Source organism: Coregonus clupeaformis, chromosome 16 (genome assembly GCF_020615455.1).
Source record: "Coregonus clupeaformis isolate EN_2021a chromosome 16, ASM2061545v1, whole genome shotgun sequence".
Lineage (NCBI taxonomy): Eukaryota > Metazoa > Chordata > Actinopteri > Salmoniformes > Salmonidae > Coregonus > Coregonus clupeaformis.
The window spans coordinates 33650752-33671570 of NC_059207.1; the positions used below are offsets into that span (position 1 = coordinate 33650752).

The following is a 20819-nucleotide window of genomic DNA, read 5'->3' on the forward strand; positions in this document are numbered from 1 at the left end:
TCAGCACTCCTGACTGGCCTGGCCTGGCAGCTCAGCCTCCGCCCACACTCTGTCTACCCTCCCACCTCTTTCTCTCCCTCTTCTTCTCCCTCTCCAGCCTGATGTTAGTGTCTGACACTGAACAGAGAAAAGATGTGTGGAGCAGGGAAAGCTTTGTTTCTGTGGACACACTGTTTCCCTAGAAGACATTGTGTGCCCAGGCGATGAATTAGCATCTGAGTGCCCTCTCTCTTGTCTGGACCAGATGAGATGAGAGGGGAGGATAGCTGTGGAGCTGTATCCATCAGGCCCAATATCATAGATCCATGATTTGGACTGGCTCTGAACACCTGAGTTGCCTGATTCAGCTACAGACTTCCAGGAGTCTGCTACAAACATTAGACGCGTCTATTTGTCGTAGATCCACCCATAACAGCCACAGGCCTGTGCTATGGACGGAGGCTGAGTTAGAGTGCCGTTTGTGAAACCAGGAGACATTCCAAAATGGTTGTTTCCACCAAAATGTCTCTAAAGTCCGAAACGGTTTGAGCTACAGACTATTATGACCCCACCATGGAAAGACTCTCACGAACATACACGTGTTGTCTGTTTTGCTTTTACGACGCTTACATGCCGCAGGACTCGTTAGAATGCAAGGGGTTTACTTCAAAGGAGATCATACAGAAATATTGCATTGTGATGGTTCCTGATGTTTACCTGAGCTGTCTTATATCTCTCATACAGACTTCATAACACTTACAGACAGATCACAGACATGAATATATGACAATGGGTCATGTTTTATGAATATTAGAGTACATTTCACTAATTTCTGCCCATGAAATAATGTCTGTAATACTGTAATACATTCACATAGTTACTGTCACAAACTCCACATAGTTGTCACTGACTAGTTTTCTGTACTTACAGGATTCTTAAACATTCATTTTTTATCAGGTTATTGTTTGGCACACCTCATTTTTGTAGTGACATTAGTCAATAAAACTCATGAATGTAACTTTTTATGTCAAATAGTTTTTCATTTTACAGTAAAGCACTTCAATGTGAGACTAAATATGAGGGCTTGCCAAGGAGATACTTGAAATGAGTGACAAAACCAGACTGATTTGGCTTGGGACTGATCAGGTTAAGAGGAAGAGGGGTAGCAGTGCAGATATCAAACATAATTTACACTGAAGAGGGCTGCTGCCATCTAGTGGCTTCATCCTACTTCTGCAAGTCTCTGAGAGCTCTACAGCGAACAGGGATATGGATGTATCTGATGGTTTTCTGTGTGGTTGTGTTATTTGTCCTATAGCTCTACCGAGCATCTGCACTGTTTGAGACCATTCGTCACGAGGCCCAGCACAGCACCGACTACAAACTGTCTCTGTTTGACCTGCAGACCTCCTCCTATCAGGCACTCCAGAGGGTCCTCGTCAGCCTAGGTTTTCCCACACTTTACACTATCTTTGTCCATTGCTCACCTCTCTTTTTGATTGCTCTTCTGCTCTATTTCCATCTTTGTTTGTGTCTTCTGTAAAAAAAAATCCACCACTCCATAATGAACTTAAAAAACCCAATGTTGACCATTGACCTTCTTCCGGCCAGGCCACCATGACGAGGCGTTGGCGGTGGCAGAGCGGGGTCGGACGCGAGCATTTGCTGACCTGCTGGTGGAGAGGCAGACAGGCCAGAAGGACTCAGACCCCTACACCCCAGTCACAGTGGAGCACATCCTGGACACGGTGAACAGCCAGAGGGCCCTGGTGCTCTACTTCTCCATGGCTGCTGGGTACCTGTACAGCTGGCTGCTGGCTCCAGGAGCAGGTAAGACCTGGGGGAGAGGGAGGCGTAGGTCAACTAACTCAGTTCCTCTGTGTGCTGATACAATGAGCTATAAGGGTAAAGGGACTATAAATCTGTACAAATCTATTATGCCACATTATACAACACATTATACAGACACAAAACACACACATACACACTCACTCAAACAGTGAATTTCATCATGATTGTGCTTTGTTTAGCTGAGAGTCCTGGAAGGCATGTCTTGTGTTCAGAGGCGGGCGAGGGTAAGAAAGCCCTCTTTAACAGAAGGCGGCAGCGCCACCTGCCACTCCACTGCTGGCAGTGCCACCCCGCCTGGCCTCTCACCCCCCAGGGCACCTGCCAATGAACCATGGTAACCGAGAGTGACAAAGCCAAAGTGCACTTGCACAATCAACATCCTCACAAACAAGTCAACAGGAAAACACACACACACATACTCCTGTGCGTGCACACACAATCTCACACAAACAAGCGTTGTGCATTAGTTTGTGCTGTCTTTAGGATTGAGTAGTGAGACTTCATAGCCTCTCTCTCTCTCTCTGTTTCTCTCTCTCACCAAAGAGAATAGAGGAGGCTCTGAAGCCCAGTTACTGCTCTGGCCTGACTGACAGCTCTTGCTGCCATGGAGACTGCTAGTCCTTGCTTCTCTTTTAGCCCTACTGAATGAAGGCTGTGTGTCTGACCCCCCTACCTGTAGTCATATAGATGGGTGTAATACTGCGGAGGGGAATGAAAGGTTGAAAGAGCTGCCTCTTGCCTGAGGCTAAGAGAGGCCACCAGTCCTGTAATTAGCCTTCTGCTCTGTCCCAGTCTCTCCCTGGCATTCACTGGCATACAGCTGGCATACACACAGCACAGGGTCTGGGTAAAACAACCCTTAGTCAGTAAAGGGACTCCTCTAATCATTTAACTGGTGTGCAGCCTGTCTGCCAACTCACAGATCTGAACACATTCAAAGCCCAACTCAACCCCAGCACTCAGTATCTACCACCACTACTGTGGTAGTACCCCCCTCCTCTCCCCTCCTCCCTCCCGCAACATCTCAGCTCCCATGGCACGGAGCAGATGGCACAGGCAGCCACTCTTATATTTTATTGAACATTATTTGTTTTATTCATTTTGCTCTGCAGATGTGCAGATCGTAGGTGTAGCGTAACTTACAGTTTTCAGTGTGAAATCTCTACATATGCTCTCTTATTGTTAACATGTTTGTTGGGCTGTTTTAAAGTGAAGGCTACTAAACAGTTTTTATTACACTTTCATTGTAGTGTAATAAGTCCAATAGTGCTGTGTGCATCATGACATAGTGTAGTGTAGTGCTATTCCTTTGCACATTGTGATATGACCAATATGTTTAGCTTGTTGACAGTAATCTCCTTTTCTCTTTCTCTCTCTCCCCAGGCATCCTGAAGTTCCATCAGGTGTACTTGGGAGAGGGTGTGACAGAGGGCGGGCCAGACCTCCATGAGGGTGGGGGAGGGGGTGTGGCCAGCGGCTCGTCTTTGGAGCAGCACATTGCCAGTGCTCGGGAGGCCCTGGGAGTAGAGTCCTACTACAGCAGGTAACGCACAAACACACACACACACACACACACACACACACACACACACACACACACACACACACACACACACTCAGAGCCCAGAATAAATATACCATTCTATAGGGTGGAGACAGGCTGATGCTCATAGAAGAATACTGTGCTGTTCTGTATGCTGTCTCAGGGAGTCATTGTGCCCCTGTGGGTGGTGTGATGACAGGACCTCGCTACCTGCTACTGCTCTCTGTCCCCACTGAGAACCAATGAGACAGAATAATGGATCTCTGGATGCCCACTGAACTCACTTAACAAATACTGTCTGGGACTGGGAGACAGGGAAATACAGCAGACAGCTTACAGAGGGCTGAGGAGAGGAAGAAGATGGAGCTGAAGAAAGGAGGAAGGCAGAGATACAGGGGGAAATGGATGGAGTGAGATAAAGGGGGAAATGGATGGAGTGAGATACAGGGGGAAATGGATGGAGTGAGATGCACGGGTGGGAGGAGACTTGTTAGACAGACTATGCAGAATATAAAGTGACTTTAAAAAAGGAAGAGTTAATGACAAATTAATTAATTGAGCAATCAAACTGCAGGTTTACTTTAGGTGACTACTTGTGTCATTGAACTTCCAAGCAAATGTCCCTATCATTAACCTACATTTTGTATGAGGGCACACGTTTCTCAAATTAGGATTTAGCCCATAGTACCCAGCCTGTGTGCCCACTGCCAACCTCCACCCCCACCAGCCTGCCATGCCCTCCTGCCCCATTACTGAGTCATTTACCGCTCCAATGGGAGGCAGCACACATGCCACTACGCCTGGCTGGCCACAATATGGCACCCCTTACCGCCCCATTCACTCTCCACAGAGGATAAAGAGAGGGAAACGAAGAAGGGGAGGGGGGTGTGAGGGGAAGATAGTGGGAAGGAGAGAAACAGAGAGACAGAAAAGGGCAGCATCCATATTTGGGAAGACTGTGTGTCCTCAGTCCTCATCAATAAAACCAGTCAACCATAGAATATCTCTCTTTCCCCACTTCCCATCTCCCCATACCTTCTAAACTGTACAGTACTGTATGTACCTCTCCCACCTACTAGCACACGTGTGAGTGCAGCCGCTGTGTGTTAGAGAGATGTGGACAGAGAGGGACCTCATGGGAAGGGATCTCAGAGAAAGGCTTAGTGGAGAGGAAAATTAGACAGAAAGAGAGAGGGAGAGATTTTAGATGAGAGCAACAGTTCCCATGGTTTAACTTGGTACCGTTGAGAGCAGTGAGCTGACAGAGGAAGATGGAGGGGAGTTTGGATGAGATGTGGGGGTAAAAGAGGGGGCAGGGATGGAGGGATGGATAGATAGAGGGGTGTGTATGGGGAGAGGAGGGGTGTAGATATAGAGGGGGTAGAGGATAGAAGAACAGAACAGACTCCCTGCTGGGCACTGTCTGAATCACCATTAGCAGCATATGAAAGAGAGGATTTAACTCTGCTTCCTGTTAGGGCCCTTCCTGGACCATGCCTGGGAAACTGGGTTGGACGGGTGTGTGTGTGTGTGTGTGTGAATAAGAGTGTGTGTGCATGCAGTCTGTATGTCTAACGGTATAATCTCTCTCTCTCCCCCTCACTCACTCCTTCTCCTCCCCCCTTCCTTCCTTCCTCTCTCTCTCTCTCTCTCTCTCTCTCTCTCTCTCTCTCTCTCTCTCTCTCTCTCTCTCTCTCTCTCTCTCTCTCTCTCTCTCTCTCTCTCTCTCTCTCTCTCTCTCTCTCTCTCTCTCTCTCTCTCTCTCTCTCTCTCTCTCTCTCTCTCTCTCTCTCTCTCTCTCTCTCTCTCTCTCTCTCTCTCTCCCCCCCTCAGGGGTTGTTCCAGCAGTGAGACAGAGAGTGAGGCAGGGGACCTGTTGGACCAGCAGTTTGAGGAGCTCAACAACAAACTCAACTCTGTGACTGACCCCACTGGCTTCCTCCGCATGGTGTCCAGAAACAATCTCTTCAACAGGTGAGACAGACACTGTGTGATACACTGGCCTACAGGAGCAGTTAGTTAGAGCCTTTATCATTCATCTCCAATTCCCCCACATTCCCATAATAAGAAAGCTATCTGATGAGAGAGAGGATCCGGAATTCATTTGAAAATTAGCTTTCTGTGAAAATAGTATTTTCTCCTTTGTTTAGCCATCGCAGAGGCATGTGAATCAATCAATCAATCAATCAATTTTATTTTATATAGCCCTTCTTACATCAGCTAATATCTCGAAGTGCTGTACAGAAACCCAGCCTAAAACCCCAAACAGCTAGTAATGCAGGTGTAGAAGCACGGTGGCTAGGAAAAACTCCCTAGAAAGGCGAAAACCTAGGAAGAAACCTAGAGAGGAACCAGGCTATGAGGGGTGGCCAGTCCTCTTCTGGCTGTGCCGGGTGAAGATTATAACAGAACCATGCCAAGATGTTCAAAAATGTTCATAAGTGACAAGCATGGTCAAATAATAATCAGGAATAAATCTCAGTTGGCTTTTCATAGCCGATCATTAAGAGTTGAAAACAGCAGGTCTGGGACAGGTAGGGGTTCCATAACCGCAGGCAGAACAGTTGAAACTGGAATAGCAGCAAGGCCAGGCGGACTGGGGACAGCAAGGAGTCACCACGGCCGGTAGTCCCGACGTATGGTCCTAGGGCTCAGGTCTCTCAGTTGGCTTTTCATAGCCGATCATTAAGAGTTGAAAACAGCAGGTCTGGGACAGGTAGGGGTTTCGTAACCGCAGGCAGAACAGTTGAAACTGGAATAGCAGCAAGGCCAGGCGGACTGGGGACAGCAAGGTGTCATCATGCCCGGTAGTCCTGACGTATGGTCCTAGGGCTCAGGTTCTCAGAGAGAAAGAGAGAACGAGAGAATTAGAGAGAGCATACTTAAATTCACACAGGACACTGGATAAGACAGGAGAATCCTCTTTATTAAACTGGCTGAGCAGAGCAGAGCTGGAAAAGCCCTTATCAGCTCCCTGCCTCCATTAGACTATTAAGAGTGTGTGTTAATGTGTGTGCTGTATGCAAGTGTGAGTCTATCTGTTTTTGGAGCCCAGTTGTACATATTTCTGTGAGTGTGATTTTACGATGGTATATATACTGAGTGTGTCTGTGTTAGTATCACTTTGTCATTCAGTGCATGTGTTTACACTGTACCGATTGGCAATATGTGTCTGTGTGTTTAAGTGTGTGTGTGTTTAAGTGTGCGTGCGTGTGTGTGTGTGTCTGGGTCGTATTTCCCTGTCCTCGTCTCCAGTTGAGCTCCTCTTTGATGAGAGGGTAATTCCTGCTGTAATTGCGTCTCCATGCTCATTAAGCCCCTTTAATGGGCTGCCAGTAATAATCTGCTCATTCTTTTGGGGCCCAAAAACTATCTGAATCATAAAGCCCCTTGTGCTTAAGAGCCACTCATCAATCTCACTAAAGCAGAGGAAAATGAATAAAGGCTCATTGTCATTTCAAGCCATACATTTTGGGGTTTTGATATTAAAATAAAATATGTGGCTTTCTTTTATTTTATTCCTCATCAACATTCTCCGTAGTCCCTTTGCTGTCTGAGTTGAATATTGTTGATGTGAGAGAGAAACATTATTCTCTTAACTACTTTTAATTCAGAGAATATATTTTATTAGAAGAAACAAATACATTACAAAAAATTATATATCAACAATAGAACGAAGAACAAGTTAAAAGAAAGATTGTATAGTTTGTGGCAAAGTGTCTAAATGTCTAACATTATCTTTGACCTCATCTATCTTTAGAGAGAGCTACTAAAGTGAATCTATAAAGGAGCTAGCTAATTTGATAGGTTAAAAGTCACCTCATCTGTAATCTTGGAAACCCAGAATTAAAATCTTGCGTAATTGAGTCAGATGCTTGATTAAGTTCTGAGGTCAGAAACGATACTAGAACGAGGAGCGGCAATAGGGCGGTAGCTCCACCCCCCTTCCTTTGCAAGTTACGGGCAAGTCTATGTGCCAAATGTCCCCTCCCCTTACAATATTCAAAAGATGCGAATTTGTCCAAATGATCAGTGATCAAAAGTTCCTTGTTAGTTGTCGCGTCCCACAGTCTGTTGACAGATGCTACGATACCAGTTATGTTATGTTCATCTGTCCATGGGAGATTACCTCATGTGTAATCTCGCTTTATAAGGACTAACAGAGCTCTTCTCTCAGATGTTCGTAGACATTGTATAGAGGTTAAGGAGAACTCTATTGAAGAGCTCAATAAACGTATAAACACACAGACAGGACCGTCAGGGTGGCCACTCTAGGTGGCTATCGGCTTGTTTGGTGCAATAGAATTAGATGACTGAATCCATTGGGAGAGTTGGATCCTAGTGAAGAGTTGGTAGCCGACATATCCACCTTTGTCCAACTGTCTCTTCCTGTCTGTCTCTCTCATTGACAGGCATTCCATTTAACCTGCACCCAGATAAAAGAGCCAAGGAACAGATACTTAACCTCCAAGCCTTCTTCTTCTAGCCTTTTATTCTCACCATTCCTGAGAATTGGTTAAAGAAAATTGGTCAACCCTTCTCTCTTTTTTATCCCTCTGCACTCTGTACCTTTTCTTCACACGACCCTCATTTCCTCTCACACTCCTCCTGTTAGGCTAACAAACGCCTGTTGGCTTTCCCTCTGAGGCCTGTGCCAGGGCCTGGGAGAAAGAGACTGGAGAGAGCTAGGGAGCTGGAGGAGAGCCAGTTGCTTGGGGGTACCAGAAGGGCAGGATGGAGGGAGGGGGTCGGGGGGGAGAGACTGGCTGTAGCAGTGTGCCCGGTTGGGCCTGGTCCTGGCTGTGTGTAAACAAAGTGGAAGGCTTATCAGTCCACGGCGGCCATTACCACAGCTCTCAGCGTGCCACACAGTGCACCTCTGCCCAAGCAGGGAGCCATCACTCTCTCTTCATCACACAGCACACATAGCATTTGTATTCAGCAGTACTGCTAATGTTGAGCAGCAGTGTCTTATTAATGTCTAGTTCAGAACCAGGCATGGGGATCCTGCAACACAAAACACTGGCGCACCTATTCAATAGTGAACAGAACAAAATGATCATTCATACTACAGTATTATTTGCAGTATAGCACACATACATTAAGTAGATCATTGGATATCCTCCACCGTAAGCGGAGAGGTTGTAGTGTTTCTTTAGGTTCATGTCAGGTAACTGGGTGGATAGTTGGGGAGAGGCGCAGGAGAGGTGTCACTTTCTCTCTCTCTCTCCCTCTCACGCTACTCTCCCCTCCACAGTTCTACAGTCCCACATCGCCATCTAGTGGACATTTATATTATCTCAAAAGCAAAAATGATTATTATTGTCTCAGAACAGAAAATATAACTATTCATTCTTCCATTGAGACTTAGAACTGGATCTGAGGTGGACTCTCTAGTCCAGGTCTGAGGGAGCAGTATGAAGGGTAGAAAGAGGAAGAGAGAGACAGGCCATTAGGAGTCAATGTGCTGTGCAGTATCACTCCCTCCATGACATGCTGCAGTACAGTGTGCCATTAATACATTGCCCACAAGAACTGCTGCTGTGGCTGACTCTGCTGCATCTCACCAGAGGGCACTTCTGATGCAGCACTCTGCGGCAGGTTGGCTGGCTCTAGGCACAACCGGAAAGACCATTAGTATTGTGTGTGTGTGTGTGTGTGTGTGTGTCTGTGTATTTTTATTTTTTTATTTTTTTATTTTTTGGTCATTTAGCAGACGCTCTTATCCAGAGCGACTTACAGGAGCAATTAGGGTTAAGTGCCTTGCTCAAGGGCACATCGACAGATTTTTCACCTAGTCGGCTCGGGGATTAGAACCAGCGACCTTTCGGTTACTGGCACAACGCTCTTAACCACTAAGCTACCTGCCGCCCCACTGCCGTGTATGTCTGTGTGTGTGTGCACCCGGTTAGCTGCCTAACACCGCTATGCCGTATGTGCCAGTGTGAATAGCTGTAATGACCACTTCTCTATCCAAACAGTTTAGAGTGCTGTTCTTTATGAAATGAGAACTATTGTGTTTGTGTGTTTTGCAGGAGCTGCCAGAGTATGACCAGCCTGTTCAGTAACACCATGTCCCCAGCCAAAGATGGCTGCTCCTCTCTGCCCCGCCGACCCAGCAGCCTCAGCAAACCTCCTCTCCGTGCTCTCTACGACCTGCTCATCGCACCCATGGAAGGGGTGAGCATATGTTCCCATGACCAGTTTGTGTGTTTGTGTGCGTGTGTATTTGAGAGGGGCGGGGGGAGAGAGAGAGAAAGTGTTTATACTATATTAATTACAATATTAATACCACTCATCGCTCCCTGTCCAGGGCCTGATGCACTCCAGTGGTCCTGTGGGCAGACACAGACAGCTGGTGTTGGTGTTGGAGGGGGAGTTGTACCTCATCCCCTTTGCCCTGCTGAAGGGTAGCTCCTCTAATGAGTACCTGTATGAACGCTTCAGCCTCATCGCTGTGCCCTCCATCCGGGGCCTGGGGACCAGCTCCAAGGTCAGCATCCTAGTCAAATGACAGAATGGCTATTATTTTAATGACATACCTTATTTTATTGCTGTTACTACCACTGTCAAGCTCCTGTTACATTCTATCATTGTCATCATTGGCCTCTCTCAATGTGTCCTCAGAGTCATTCTCGTCGGGCGGGGCCGGCTTCCTGTGGGGGCGTGTCCATGGCGGCGGTGGTGGGAAACCCTCGTCTGCCGTCGTCAGTGATGGACCGCTGGCTATGGGGGCCCATGCCCTCGGCCGAGGAGGAGGCCCTCATGGTGTCTGAGTTGCTGGGCTGCCAGCCCCTGGCTGGATCCTCTGCCACCAAGGAGAGGGTGATGAGTGCCCTCACCCAGGCCGAGTGTGCCCACTTCGCTACACACATCTCATGGAAGCTGGCCGCCTTGGTTCTCACACCCAACCCAGAGAGCATACCCGGCGGGGCAGGGGCAGGGGCAGGGGTGGGGACTGGAGGGAGAGGGGTAGGGGGAGGGAGGAGAGGCAGCGGCGGCAGGGGCAGGAAGGGCTCGTTTGGCTGCAGCTACACCATCCCAGAGAGCCTGCGCCTGCAGGATGATGGGAGCGACGTGGAGAGCATCTGTGACAGCCCTCCCCTGCAGGAGTTCCTGCTCACAGCTGCTGACATACTTGACCTGAGGCTGCCTGTCAAACTGGTGGTGCTGGGGTGAGTGGGCCAGGAGAGGGGAGGCTTGCCTAATGTGGGACACATATTAGTTCAAGTGGGGCTGGAGAGGGGGGAACCTGGTTCTATTGCAAAATGTTCACTGTCTGTTATCCACTGATAGTTATTTAGTTATGCTGTGGTAGTTAAAGCTGTAGTCGACAGAGCAGTAGTCTAGTATTTCTGATAGAAGGTTATGTAACCATGTGTTGGTGGTGTGTGTGTGTATCTTATCTACAGGTCATACCAGGAGTCCAGCAGTAAGGTGACAGCAGACGGTGTGGTAGGTCTGACCAGGGCCTTCCTGGCTGCTGGGGCCCAGTGTGTCCTGGTGTCTCTGTGGCCTGTTCCTGTCTCAGCCTCCAAAGTGTTCGTCCATGCGTTCTACACCGCCCTGCTCAACGGGACCAAGGCCAGCGCTGCCCTCGCAGACGCCATGAAGACTGTCCAGAACAGCAAGCAGTACTCCCACCCCTCCAACTGGGCAGGTTAGACACATTCTACTTCCACACACTCAGATTGGCTTGGTTTGTCAACTCCAACTGAGTAGATCCCAGTTCACCCATTCTCCCAAGTGTGTTATAAGTACTTTCTGTTCACCCAACTGGACTCTCACCGTCTGTATCTCTCTCTTCCTCTCCTTCCTATTGATCTTGTGGGTGTGTTTGTCCAGGCTACATGCTGATTGGTAATGATGTGAAGCTAAACAGCCCCTCGTCCCTGATTGGCCAGGCTCTAGCAGAGATCCTACAGTATCCAGAGAGAGCACGGGATGCTCTACGAGTCTTATTGCACCTGGTGAGGGTCAAACACATACACACACGCACACACACACACACAAACACACACACTCTAACACTCCTCTAAATCCCCCTGTCCCCACCAGGTGGAGAAGTCTCTCCAGAGGATTCAGAATGGCCAGCGTAACTCCATGTACACCTCCCAGCAGAGTGTGGAGAACAAGGTGGGGGGCGTCCCAGGCTGGCATGCCCTGCTGACCGCTGTGGGCTTCCGCCTGGACATCCCTGCTGCTGTCTTCTTCCCCACAGCAGACCCTGGAGACAGGCTGCAGCAGTGTAGCACCACCCTGCAGTCAATACTTGGTAGGCACTGGGCCTTGGCAGGAGGACATGGAACTGGGGATAGTACAGTCAGATGGAGAACAGCGCCATAACAAGAACCGAGCCTACATCTCTAAGAATGTTATATATTTTTTATTTTTACTTATATATTTTTTACTTAACACTTATTTTTCTTAAAATGGCATTGTTGGTTAAGGGCTTGTAAGTAAGCATTTCACTGTAAGGTCTACAGCTGTTGTATTCATGTGACAAATACATTTTGATTTGATTTGAACCGGTATCTGTGCGTTAGAGACCTCTCTATACCACAAAGCTCAGATTCAAACTCCCATTCACCAGCTCTGCAAGCATTATAATGTCAAAATATGTTAGTTGCTCAATAAAACTCCATATTTGGTGATAAACTATCTTCATTTACTCCCGCTAAGGCCAGTATGTACTTCCAAAAAAGGTCTAAATAAAAATGTACAAGCAACTGAAACAAATTCCTATTCGGCACCTCCAATGTAAATCACTCAGGTCTACAACAGATGAATACATTAGAGGTGCCGAATAAGATTTTCTTCAGTTGCTTCGACATTTTTATTTAGACCTTTTTTGGACGTACATACCGGGCGTAACGGAAGTAAATTAAGATAGTTGCTCAACGAAACTCCATATTTAGTAATAAACGAACTTATTTTTTACATTATAACGCTTGCAGAGCTGGTGAATGGGAGTTTGAATCTAAGCTTTCTGGGTGTTAGAGAAGTCTCTAATGTAGAGATACTGGTTCAGTGTAGGCCTACTACTGAATATCAAAAGTTACAATACTGCTTATCAAGCAGCTTTGTGTGTTCTTTACCAGATAGTATAGCCTGTATATCCTCTTCTACTGAACGTAGGGTATATTAAATGCAGCTTGTATGAATAATGAACCATCTGCTTGGCCGTGTCTCCCAGGTCTACCGCCCCCAGCTCTCCAAGCCCTGTGTAAACTCATCACTGCCTCTGAGGCAGGCGAGCAGCTCATCAACCGGGTAGGCCCCAGCATCACAGCATTACAGCACCACGCTACTGCTCACCACTGGAGTGTAGTATTTAACTCCAAAGAGTTAGATAAACATTGTATATTATGAAAGAAATCATCTGAACCACTGGGGACTTACTTAACCACTTGGACCGTAAAGGCTGAAGGCAGAACAAAGCATCATTATATCATCAGTTAACCCTGTTACATGGGTTAGTTAGACCTTGACGCAAGGGCTGCCTGCAAATCCCCCTCTTTAATCTGCATGCTGCAACCCAGCAGCCCAGTCAAATCTCCACCACCACCACAATCTCAGCTCTGATTCTGAGTTCTCTTCCTCATGATGCCAGAGAGTTAACCCTGTCATTCCCACTGAGGGTTTCCCATGTCTACATGTAGCATGTGATCTTCACATGCTTAGATTAATAATACGGTAGCCAGAAAGTGATTTGGGGTTTTGTTTCCACATTGGTGGCGACTATAACATTTGAAACACTCCAAGCATGTATGATACATGAGATATTCCTGACATCACACTGCATAGGCAACTATGTATGGTGATTCAATGTTTTTGTGTAATATATGACACACTACCCAACAGTGGTGTTTTTCTGTTTCCCTGTGTGCCCTTGGTGTCCCCATTGTACCTGGTCTCCTCTGCTCTTTGTGAATGGCCTGTCCTGTATGCATGCATGCATGAAACTAAAAGCCTCTTCTCTCTCTCCTGCCCCTGTCTCTAAACCTGCGATCTGAAGGCTGTTAAAAATATGGTGGGAATGGTAAGTGTGCTGTGACCTCCCCTCCCCATGCACCCCTCTCCACCCCACCCCATCCCTCTCCTTTTCACCGCTGCTTTAATCCACATAGCACCACCATCTTGCATCAACTGTTTCATTGAGTAATAGATCAACTGCATGTGAAGTTGAAGCACATTCTCATATCTCATACTGTTCCAGTTACTGAGGTACAACCTCTAGGAGACCCCAGTTTAAAGTGTGCTGCAGTGGGAACAACAACCCACTGATGGACTGCAGTATTATAAGTGTTCTTGGGTTTACAACCCTGGTTCACTCAAGGTCACACTGATGTTTATGGGCCGGTAGTCAGAGGGATGAAAATTCTATGTAAAAACGACAGAGATGATGAATAGAAAAGAGATGGGGAAGAAGGCATGTTAATGAAGTGGTGACGTTATGTCAGGTCAGTTTGACAAAGGTGTCTCTGTTCCAGGCTGAATAATCCCTAAACAGTGAGGGTGTGTGTGGCCTGGGGGGCACAGGTGGTTCCCTCCTAATCTAAACCACCCTGAGCCACTTAGCCATGCCCCACAGTAAAGGCACTGTAGTCCTGCTAGGCTAAAGAGCCAATCCTCTGGGAACAAGGATCAACTCCACACAGGGTCAATGGGCAGATGCAGAGTTACTAAGCCTGCCAGAAACTACATCTCCCCTGCCACAACAAAGATGGGCGTGGTGGAAGTCATTTTAGGACACTGGTGTATGGAGGAAATCAGTTGGCTTGAGCACGACGATCACACGTCAGTTTTGTTCTACTTCATTGCTTAAAAAAGTATCTCCACAACTCAGGTCCTTAAAAAGTGGTATATTTAAAGGTATATTTAGCTTCCTTTACTCCTGTCCCTCCAGCTCCACCAGGTGCTGGTCCAGCTGCAGACAGGGGAGAAGGAGCAGGACTTCTCTCTGCTGCCCATCCAGGTGTCCATCAGTGTGCAGCTCTGGAGACTGCCAGGCTGCCATGAATTCCTGGCTGCACTAGGTGAGATATTGATATCAATAAAATCAATATCCAAATGAATATCATTTCCTAATTTGTCAGTAGTAGGAGTAGAGTGAAACACTACAAGTCAGCTGTATGTGTGTTAAGCCGGTAGAGTAACTGTCCTGCCCTGTGTGTGTGCAGGGTTCGACCTGTGTGAGGTGGGGCAGGAGGATGTGGTACTGAAGACGGGGAAGCAAGCCAACCGCCGCACCATGCACTTTGCCCTCCAGTCCCTACTGGCACTATTTGGTAAGTATCGTATTTGTAGATACACAGTGATTAAAATTGATTGATACAGGATAGGTTCATGTCCACCCTTACAATTTCGTCCCACTCTTCCCCCTCCTCCTCTCTATCCCAGACTCCACAGAGCTGCCAAAGCGTCTCAGCCTGGACAGCTCGTCCTCCCTGGAGTCCCTGGCCTCGGCCCAGTCTGTCTCCAACCCCCTACCACTGGGCTACCCCAACCCACCCTTCTCCCCACCCTGCCTGGACAATCTGGCCTCAGACGCCATCTCCGTCTACAGCCTGAGCTCCGTGGCCTCCAACATGAGCTTTGCGTCCAAGTCAGAGTGTGACTTCCTGGGCCATCGACAGCGTGGTGGGGCCACAGCACACTTCTCCGCCCACAAACACCCACACGTTCCCCGCAGTCGCTCCTCTCCTCACGGGGTGGCTGCAGCAGCAGGAGGGGGCCGGGGAGATGACGAGGAGTATGAAGGCTTCTCCATCATCAGCAGTGAGCCTCTGGGAAGTCACTGTGACTCCCTGCCTCTACCTCCGGGTCACGGGCAGCGCCACCTCCACCGCGGGGGAAAGGGTGTTGTTGGGGGGTCCAACTCGGGCGCTGGGCGGGGTTACCAGGTCTCTGTGTCGTCACGAGGCAGTGTCAGCACCCCCACTTCCCCTGTCAAGACCAGCCTGGTTCCCAGCCCCAACTCTCCCTTCCAGAAGGTGCCGGGAAAGGTTAGCAGCTCAGACACAGGTGAGTCGGACCAGTCCAGCACTGAGACAGACAGCACCGTCAAATCCCAGGAAGAGAAGACTGTCCCTCTGGATCCCCAAGAGCTGGCCCAGAAGATCTTGGAAGAGACCCAGAGCCACCTGCGGGCGGTGGGGAGTCTACAGCGGGCTGGGGCTGAGGGGGCTGCAGCTGGAGCCACAGCCAGGAACTCTGCCTTCCGCTCCTCAGAGACCAGCGCCTTCAGCCGTCCCAGTAGCAGCACCAGTGTCCGCGCCCAGTCCTCCCCACGACCAAAACCTCCATCCCGCTCTTCCTCTCTGCAGAAGATCAGCTCTGGTTACAACAGCCCTGCAGCCTCGGAGACCTCCCTAAAGGATGGCAGTCACCCCTCCCCCACCCTGGACAGCCATGCCCAGTTCAAGCTAAAATACCCCAGCTCCCCCTATAGTGGGCACATCTCCCGCTCTCCCAGTAACGTGTCGCCCAGCTCTGGCCACCAGTCCCCAGCTGGCAGTGCCCCATCCCCAGCCCTCTCCTACTCCTCCACGGGCTCTGCCTGCTCCAGCCCTGCCGATGTCCCAGACCTGGACCGCCTCAGAAGGGGTGTTATCGATGAGAAGGTTGTGGCCATCCACAACCTGAAGACATTCTGGGCCAATGCAGCGGCCCAGCAACAGCAGCAGCATCTGGGTCCAGTCCGGGCTCTCCGTGGCACCCCAGGACCCCTAGTCTCTGCCAAGAGAGATGTGCTGAGCCTTCTGAACCTCTCCCCACGACACTGCTCCCCCAGCGACGCCCAAGACAGCCTGGAGCTGCGGGAGCTGGGGCTGCACTCGCTGGACAGGGGCAGCAAGAACCCCTCCAACGGACACAACCCCAGAAAGGTGGCCCCCTCGCCCACTATTTCCACTAGCAGTAGCCCTGGTGCTCGCTCTATCAGACTACCTGCTGGAAATGGATACAAGTTCCTCTCCCCTGGCAGGTTTTTCCCCTCCTCCAAATGCTGAGACACTTTAAAAATGGTCCTATTTCCTGTATTTTGCCTACCACTTCCTATCCTGTGTACTGGGGGAGTAGGGCATTTTCTGGAGGGTCACTATTAGCCCACCGAACTTGATTGACAATGAAAAGGATTTGATCAGCCAATGAGAGTGATCCCTCAGAGGCTCATGAATGCTTAGAGTGTCTCGTCGTTGTGCCCATAACACTGTAAATGGCAATGAGAAAGACTCAAAGACCTGATACTGTGTTTGTGTGCATGTGTGTCAGGTAGACTTCAATGCCAATCGGTATTTCCTCCCCCAAATTTGTTATTTGTGTGGACCAAGATGAAACCGCTCCAACTGGTCTCCTCCATTCTATTTTTGTTTCAATCTAATGATTATTGTTATTGTTATTATTATTATTATTTGTTATTATTAATATTATTATTGTTTTGTAAATTAAATCCAGTGTTACACAATCAGTATTAAGCGTTTTTATATTATTAAAAAAGTTAAAACTGTACCATGTAAAGTAAAAAAAAAAAAAAGATGTAATATTTTTTATTGAAATGGAAACTGGCATTTTGCCTGATTTCTTTGTGAATTGAGTGTCTGCTCTGAAGCATGGATTCTCTTGCTATTCAATGTTAAGTACCATGTATGACTTTTTAGCCCATGATTTTTTTTAATGAAACATGGAAATTTCATGACAACCATCTCTGTCATTTATCAGTATAACTGTTTCAATAAAAATCATGTTTACTTTCTTGTATTTTTGCCTCACTTTATTGTGTTAAAGATTTAGAATGCTGATGAAAATGCTGATCTTGTGACCACAATTATACACAGTTCACTGTGGTCAGTGCAATGACACCTGGGCCTTGCCCCATATTCACAATGTGTCTCAGAGTAGGTGTGCTGATCTAGCATCAGGTCCTCCCGCTTCATGTAATCTTATTCATTAAGATCTAAAAGCAAAACTGATCCTAGTTCGGCACTGCTAATCTGAGACGCTTTATGAATACAGCCCTGTTGTCTTTTAAATCTGATTTATGGGACACACTGTGAAATCACACACTTACTTAGGCAAATAATCTAGAACTAGTCATAACTGTCTACATGCCTACCACAATTAAAGCTAACACAAGATTACCATAGGGTGAATTTACATACAGCGATACAATTCAAGTTTTTGTGTAGTCAAACTAACTATTTTTAATCTATAAGACTTGTGTGCTCTCTAAATAGAAGAAGAATAAATTGATTTATTGGCTAAACCTGGGTTAATTATATGGGTGTGGTTGAATCGTTTTTGTGTTATCAATGAGAAACAGACAGGGGGAATCTTGCAAAATCCTGCACATATGAAAGATAATTTTCACTAGGAAATATTGACCTGCATTTTTATAATGGCAGTAGTTCACTCCTGTGAGATTCATTTAAATAAGTATCTCCACTCACCAATCAGACGGTAAGGGGCGGAATAAGAGAGTTGTTCATAAAGGCACATGACATCAGCGGTAATACGTAGCCGCAGCCAAAAAGCTACAATGGTCCTCATCAAGGAATAGTAAGTCATATTTTCTTGATATTACTTTAATGTGTGCGATGATAATAATATACAATATTTTCGAGTACTGCGATTCTTCAGTTGGTTTTTAGCCAAATTAAAACTTTGCAGATATGTTTCGGAACGCATGTGTTTGTTAGGGTGGGGATTGTTCAGACTTGTTTCAGGTCTGGCCTACCGGTGAGTGGGGTGACAGCGAGTCAGCAGATGCTAGCCGACGCACCTGGAAAGCAAACTACAACAATATGGAACATAGCTATCCATTATCTAGTATCGACAAGGTAAACTTTTTAGCGAACAATGTAAGGTATGTAGTTTGAACGGTTTCTGTTTTCGTAACTTGCTGTCGATAACTTGGTAGGTAGGTAGCTAGCTAGCTAACGTTAGTTAGTGGAAGGGAGGGAGACTGCCTACCCCAGAGGCAGTGCACCAGTGACTGAAGGGGGAGGACGAATGTTTTTTTGTATGATCATGGCCTTATTTCTATTGCAGTATATTGGATGACTGTCATCCATATTCCATTCACCCAGTTCAATGTAACATCGATAGGTTTAGGCTACTACATGATACCCATCACATGAGGTTGCTACAACAACCTACGAATTAAAAAGTTTATAACGTAGGTGCACAGGTCTAGAGACAAATTGGAGTAATCTAGGTGAAGGACAGTAACACATTGAATAACACCTTGTACACGCTTACATGCATCTAGCTGATCTAGGGTGTAATTATTAGTCCAAACAGTTGCTATTGGACAAATTCAGGTAAGTTTATCCCTGTTCCGTTTGCTTCAGTTTAATAAAAGTTAACAGAATCGGCAGAATGAACACTCCCCTGATCACCCGCACACAGTTAACTTTCATAGCAGCCACATACAAACCGCATCATCCCTTTGCACGTTGTATAATTCCTTCTTGTGTCTATGTGCTCTCCTCTCACCTTTTCGCCTCGATTGTGGACTTCAGTGCACAACACAACAGCTGTCTGTGAACAGGCGAAAAAACCATTCCAAGCCAAACCTTCATACTATAACCACTAACTGCTACACACAGCCTACATCGTTGTCACCATATTAACTAACATCATAGTCAACATAGCTACTAGAACTAACGCATTAGTAAACCCGCTACTATCATGCAGTACAGCAGGAAGTGTCAAACTCATTCTTTGGAGGGCCTAGTGTCCTATGCGTTTTTGCTTTAAATTAAGACAGACAACCAGGTGAGGAGAGTTCCTTACTAATTAGTGGCCTTATTTCATCAATCAAGTACAAGGGAGGAGCGAAAACCTGCAGACACTCGGCCCTCCGTGGAATGAGTTTGACTCATGTGGTGTACAGCAAGAAGTTTAGCAGGTACACTGGCGGGCCCAGTGGCAATAAATTAATAAAACCGAAAGCTTACCTTGACTTGGAGGAATTCCAGTGTTGGATAGCCTTAGCCAGCTAGCTAACATACATAGCATTCCTCTCTGTTTGAGCTGGGTGTTTTGAGTAGGCTAAATTAGCTAGCCACATTAGCTAGCTAAGTGAAAGAAAAAAACACATTTTATATATATATATATAGCTCTCTCTCTCTGCTGCTTCTTCTTAATTTAAGAAATGTATTTTTTCAAAACTGTTCGACTACAGTCTTTCTCTCTCTCTCTTTCAGTCAACCAGTCACCACATTTTATGCAGTGCTAGCTAGCTGTAGCTTATGCTTTCAGTACTAGATTCATTCTCTGATCCTTTGATTGGGTGGACAACATGTCAGTTCATGCTGCAAGAGCTCTGATAGGTTGGAGGACGTCCTCTGGAAGTCGTCAGAATTACATTTATATTTGACATTTTAGTCATTTAGCAGACGCTCTTATCCAGAGCGACTTACAGTTAGTGAGTGCATACATTTTTTTAAAAAAGTTTTTAAACTTACTGTGTAAGTCTGTGAAAGGGGGTGAGAACCATGAACCTCCTAGGTTTTGTATTGAAGTCAATGTACACAGAGGAGGATGGAAAGCAGCAGTCCTCCAGCTACACCATGGTGCTACCCCAGAGAGTGCTGTTGAGGCTACTGTAGACCTTCATTGCAAAACAGTTTGTTTAATTCAGTTATTTGGTGACCTGTGAATATACACTGCTCAAAAAAATAAAGGGAACACTAAAATAACACATCTTAGATCTGAATGAATGAAATAATCTCCTGCTCCTCCTTGCACAAAGGCGGAGGTAGCAGTCCTGCTGCTGGGTTGTTGCCCTCCTACGGCCTCCTCCACGTCTCCTGATGTACTGGCCTGTCTCCTGGTAGCGCCTCCATGCTCTGGACACTACGCTGACAGACACAGCAAACGTTCTTGCCACAGCTCGCATTGATGTGCCATCCTGGATGAGCTGCACTACCTGAGCCACTTGTGTGGGTTGTAGACTCCGTCTCATGCTACCACTAGAGTGAAAGCACCGGCAGCATTCAAAAGTGACCAAAACATCAGCCAGGAAGCATAGGAACTGAGAAGTGGTCTGTGGTCACCACCTGCAAAACCAGTCCTTTATTGGGGGTGTCTTGCTAATTGCCTATAATTTCCACCTGTTGTCTATTCCATTTGCACAACAGCATGTGACATTTATTGTCAATCAGAGTTGCTTCCTAAGTGGACAGTTTGATTTCACAGAAGTGTGATTGACTTGGAGTTACATTGTGTTGTTTAAGTGTTCCCTTTATTTGTTTGAGCAGTGTATTTAGCATACTTTTATCTAAAAAGGATAACTTTTTTAATGTTTCACTATTTTTATGAGGATCCTCCACTGCAGTGCACGCGTACCATAAACCTAAGTCACACGGATGGTAGCCACATTAAATGTGTCCCGCATTGACGAGGCACCCTTTCTAGGCAGTACACAACGTCCACTCCA

General features: G+C 47.0%; 2 protein-coding genes across 6 annotated transcripts in view; both read left to right on the forward strand.

Moving 5' to 3' along the window:
- The window catches only part of LOC121584858 (tetratricopeptide repeat protein 28-like), a 204819-nt gene extending 187685 nt beyond the window's left edge, over positions 1-17134 (forward strand). Inside the window, exons 10-24 of one of the 2 annotated variants that reach the window (XM_041901032.1) lie at positions 1298-1427; positions 1591-1809; positions 3214-3373; positions 5207-5347; positions 9409-9553; positions 9687-9866; positions 10001-10548; positions 10786-11033; positions 11219-11343; positions 11432-11648; positions 12570-12646; positions 13392-13415; positions 14283-14412; positions 14557-14664; positions 14777-17134. In XM_041901032.1, the coding sequence (XP_041756966.1) occupies positions 1298-1427; positions 1591-1809; positions 3214-3373; positions 5207-5347; positions 9409-9553; positions 9687-9866; positions 10001-10548; positions 10786-11033; positions 11219-11343; positions 11432-11648; positions 12570-12646; positions 13392-13415; positions 14283-14412; positions 14557-14664; positions 14777-16386 (4062 nt within the window). In that variant the 3' untranslated portion in view covers positions 16387-17134. The remainder of the gene's footprint in view (positions 1-1297; positions 1428-1590; positions 1810-3213; positions 3374-5206; positions 5348-9408; positions 9554-9686; positions 9867-10000; positions 10549-10785; positions 11034-11218; positions 11344-11431; positions 11649-12569; positions 12647-13391; positions 13416-14282; positions 14413-14556; positions 14665-14776) is intronic. The other variant, XM_041901033.1, reaches the window with a different exon arrangement.
- A 712-nt stretch (positions 17135-17846) lies between these two features.
- Positions 17847-20819, forward strand: part of LOC121584857 (phosphatidylinositol transfer protein beta isoform) — a 40586-nt gene continuing 37613 nt past the window's right edge. For 3 of the 4 annotated variants that reach the window (XM_041901029.2, XM_041901027.2, XM_041901031.1), the window contains exons 1-2: positions 17895-17932; positions 18073-18213. In XM_041901029.2, the coding sequence (XP_041756963.1) occupies positions 18140-18213 (74 nt within the window). In that variant the 5' untranslated portion in view covers positions 17895-17932; positions 18073-18139. Of the gene's footprint in view, positions 17933-18072; positions 18214-20819 lie in introns of all 4 variants that reach the window. The other variant, XM_041901030.2, reaches the window with a different exon arrangement.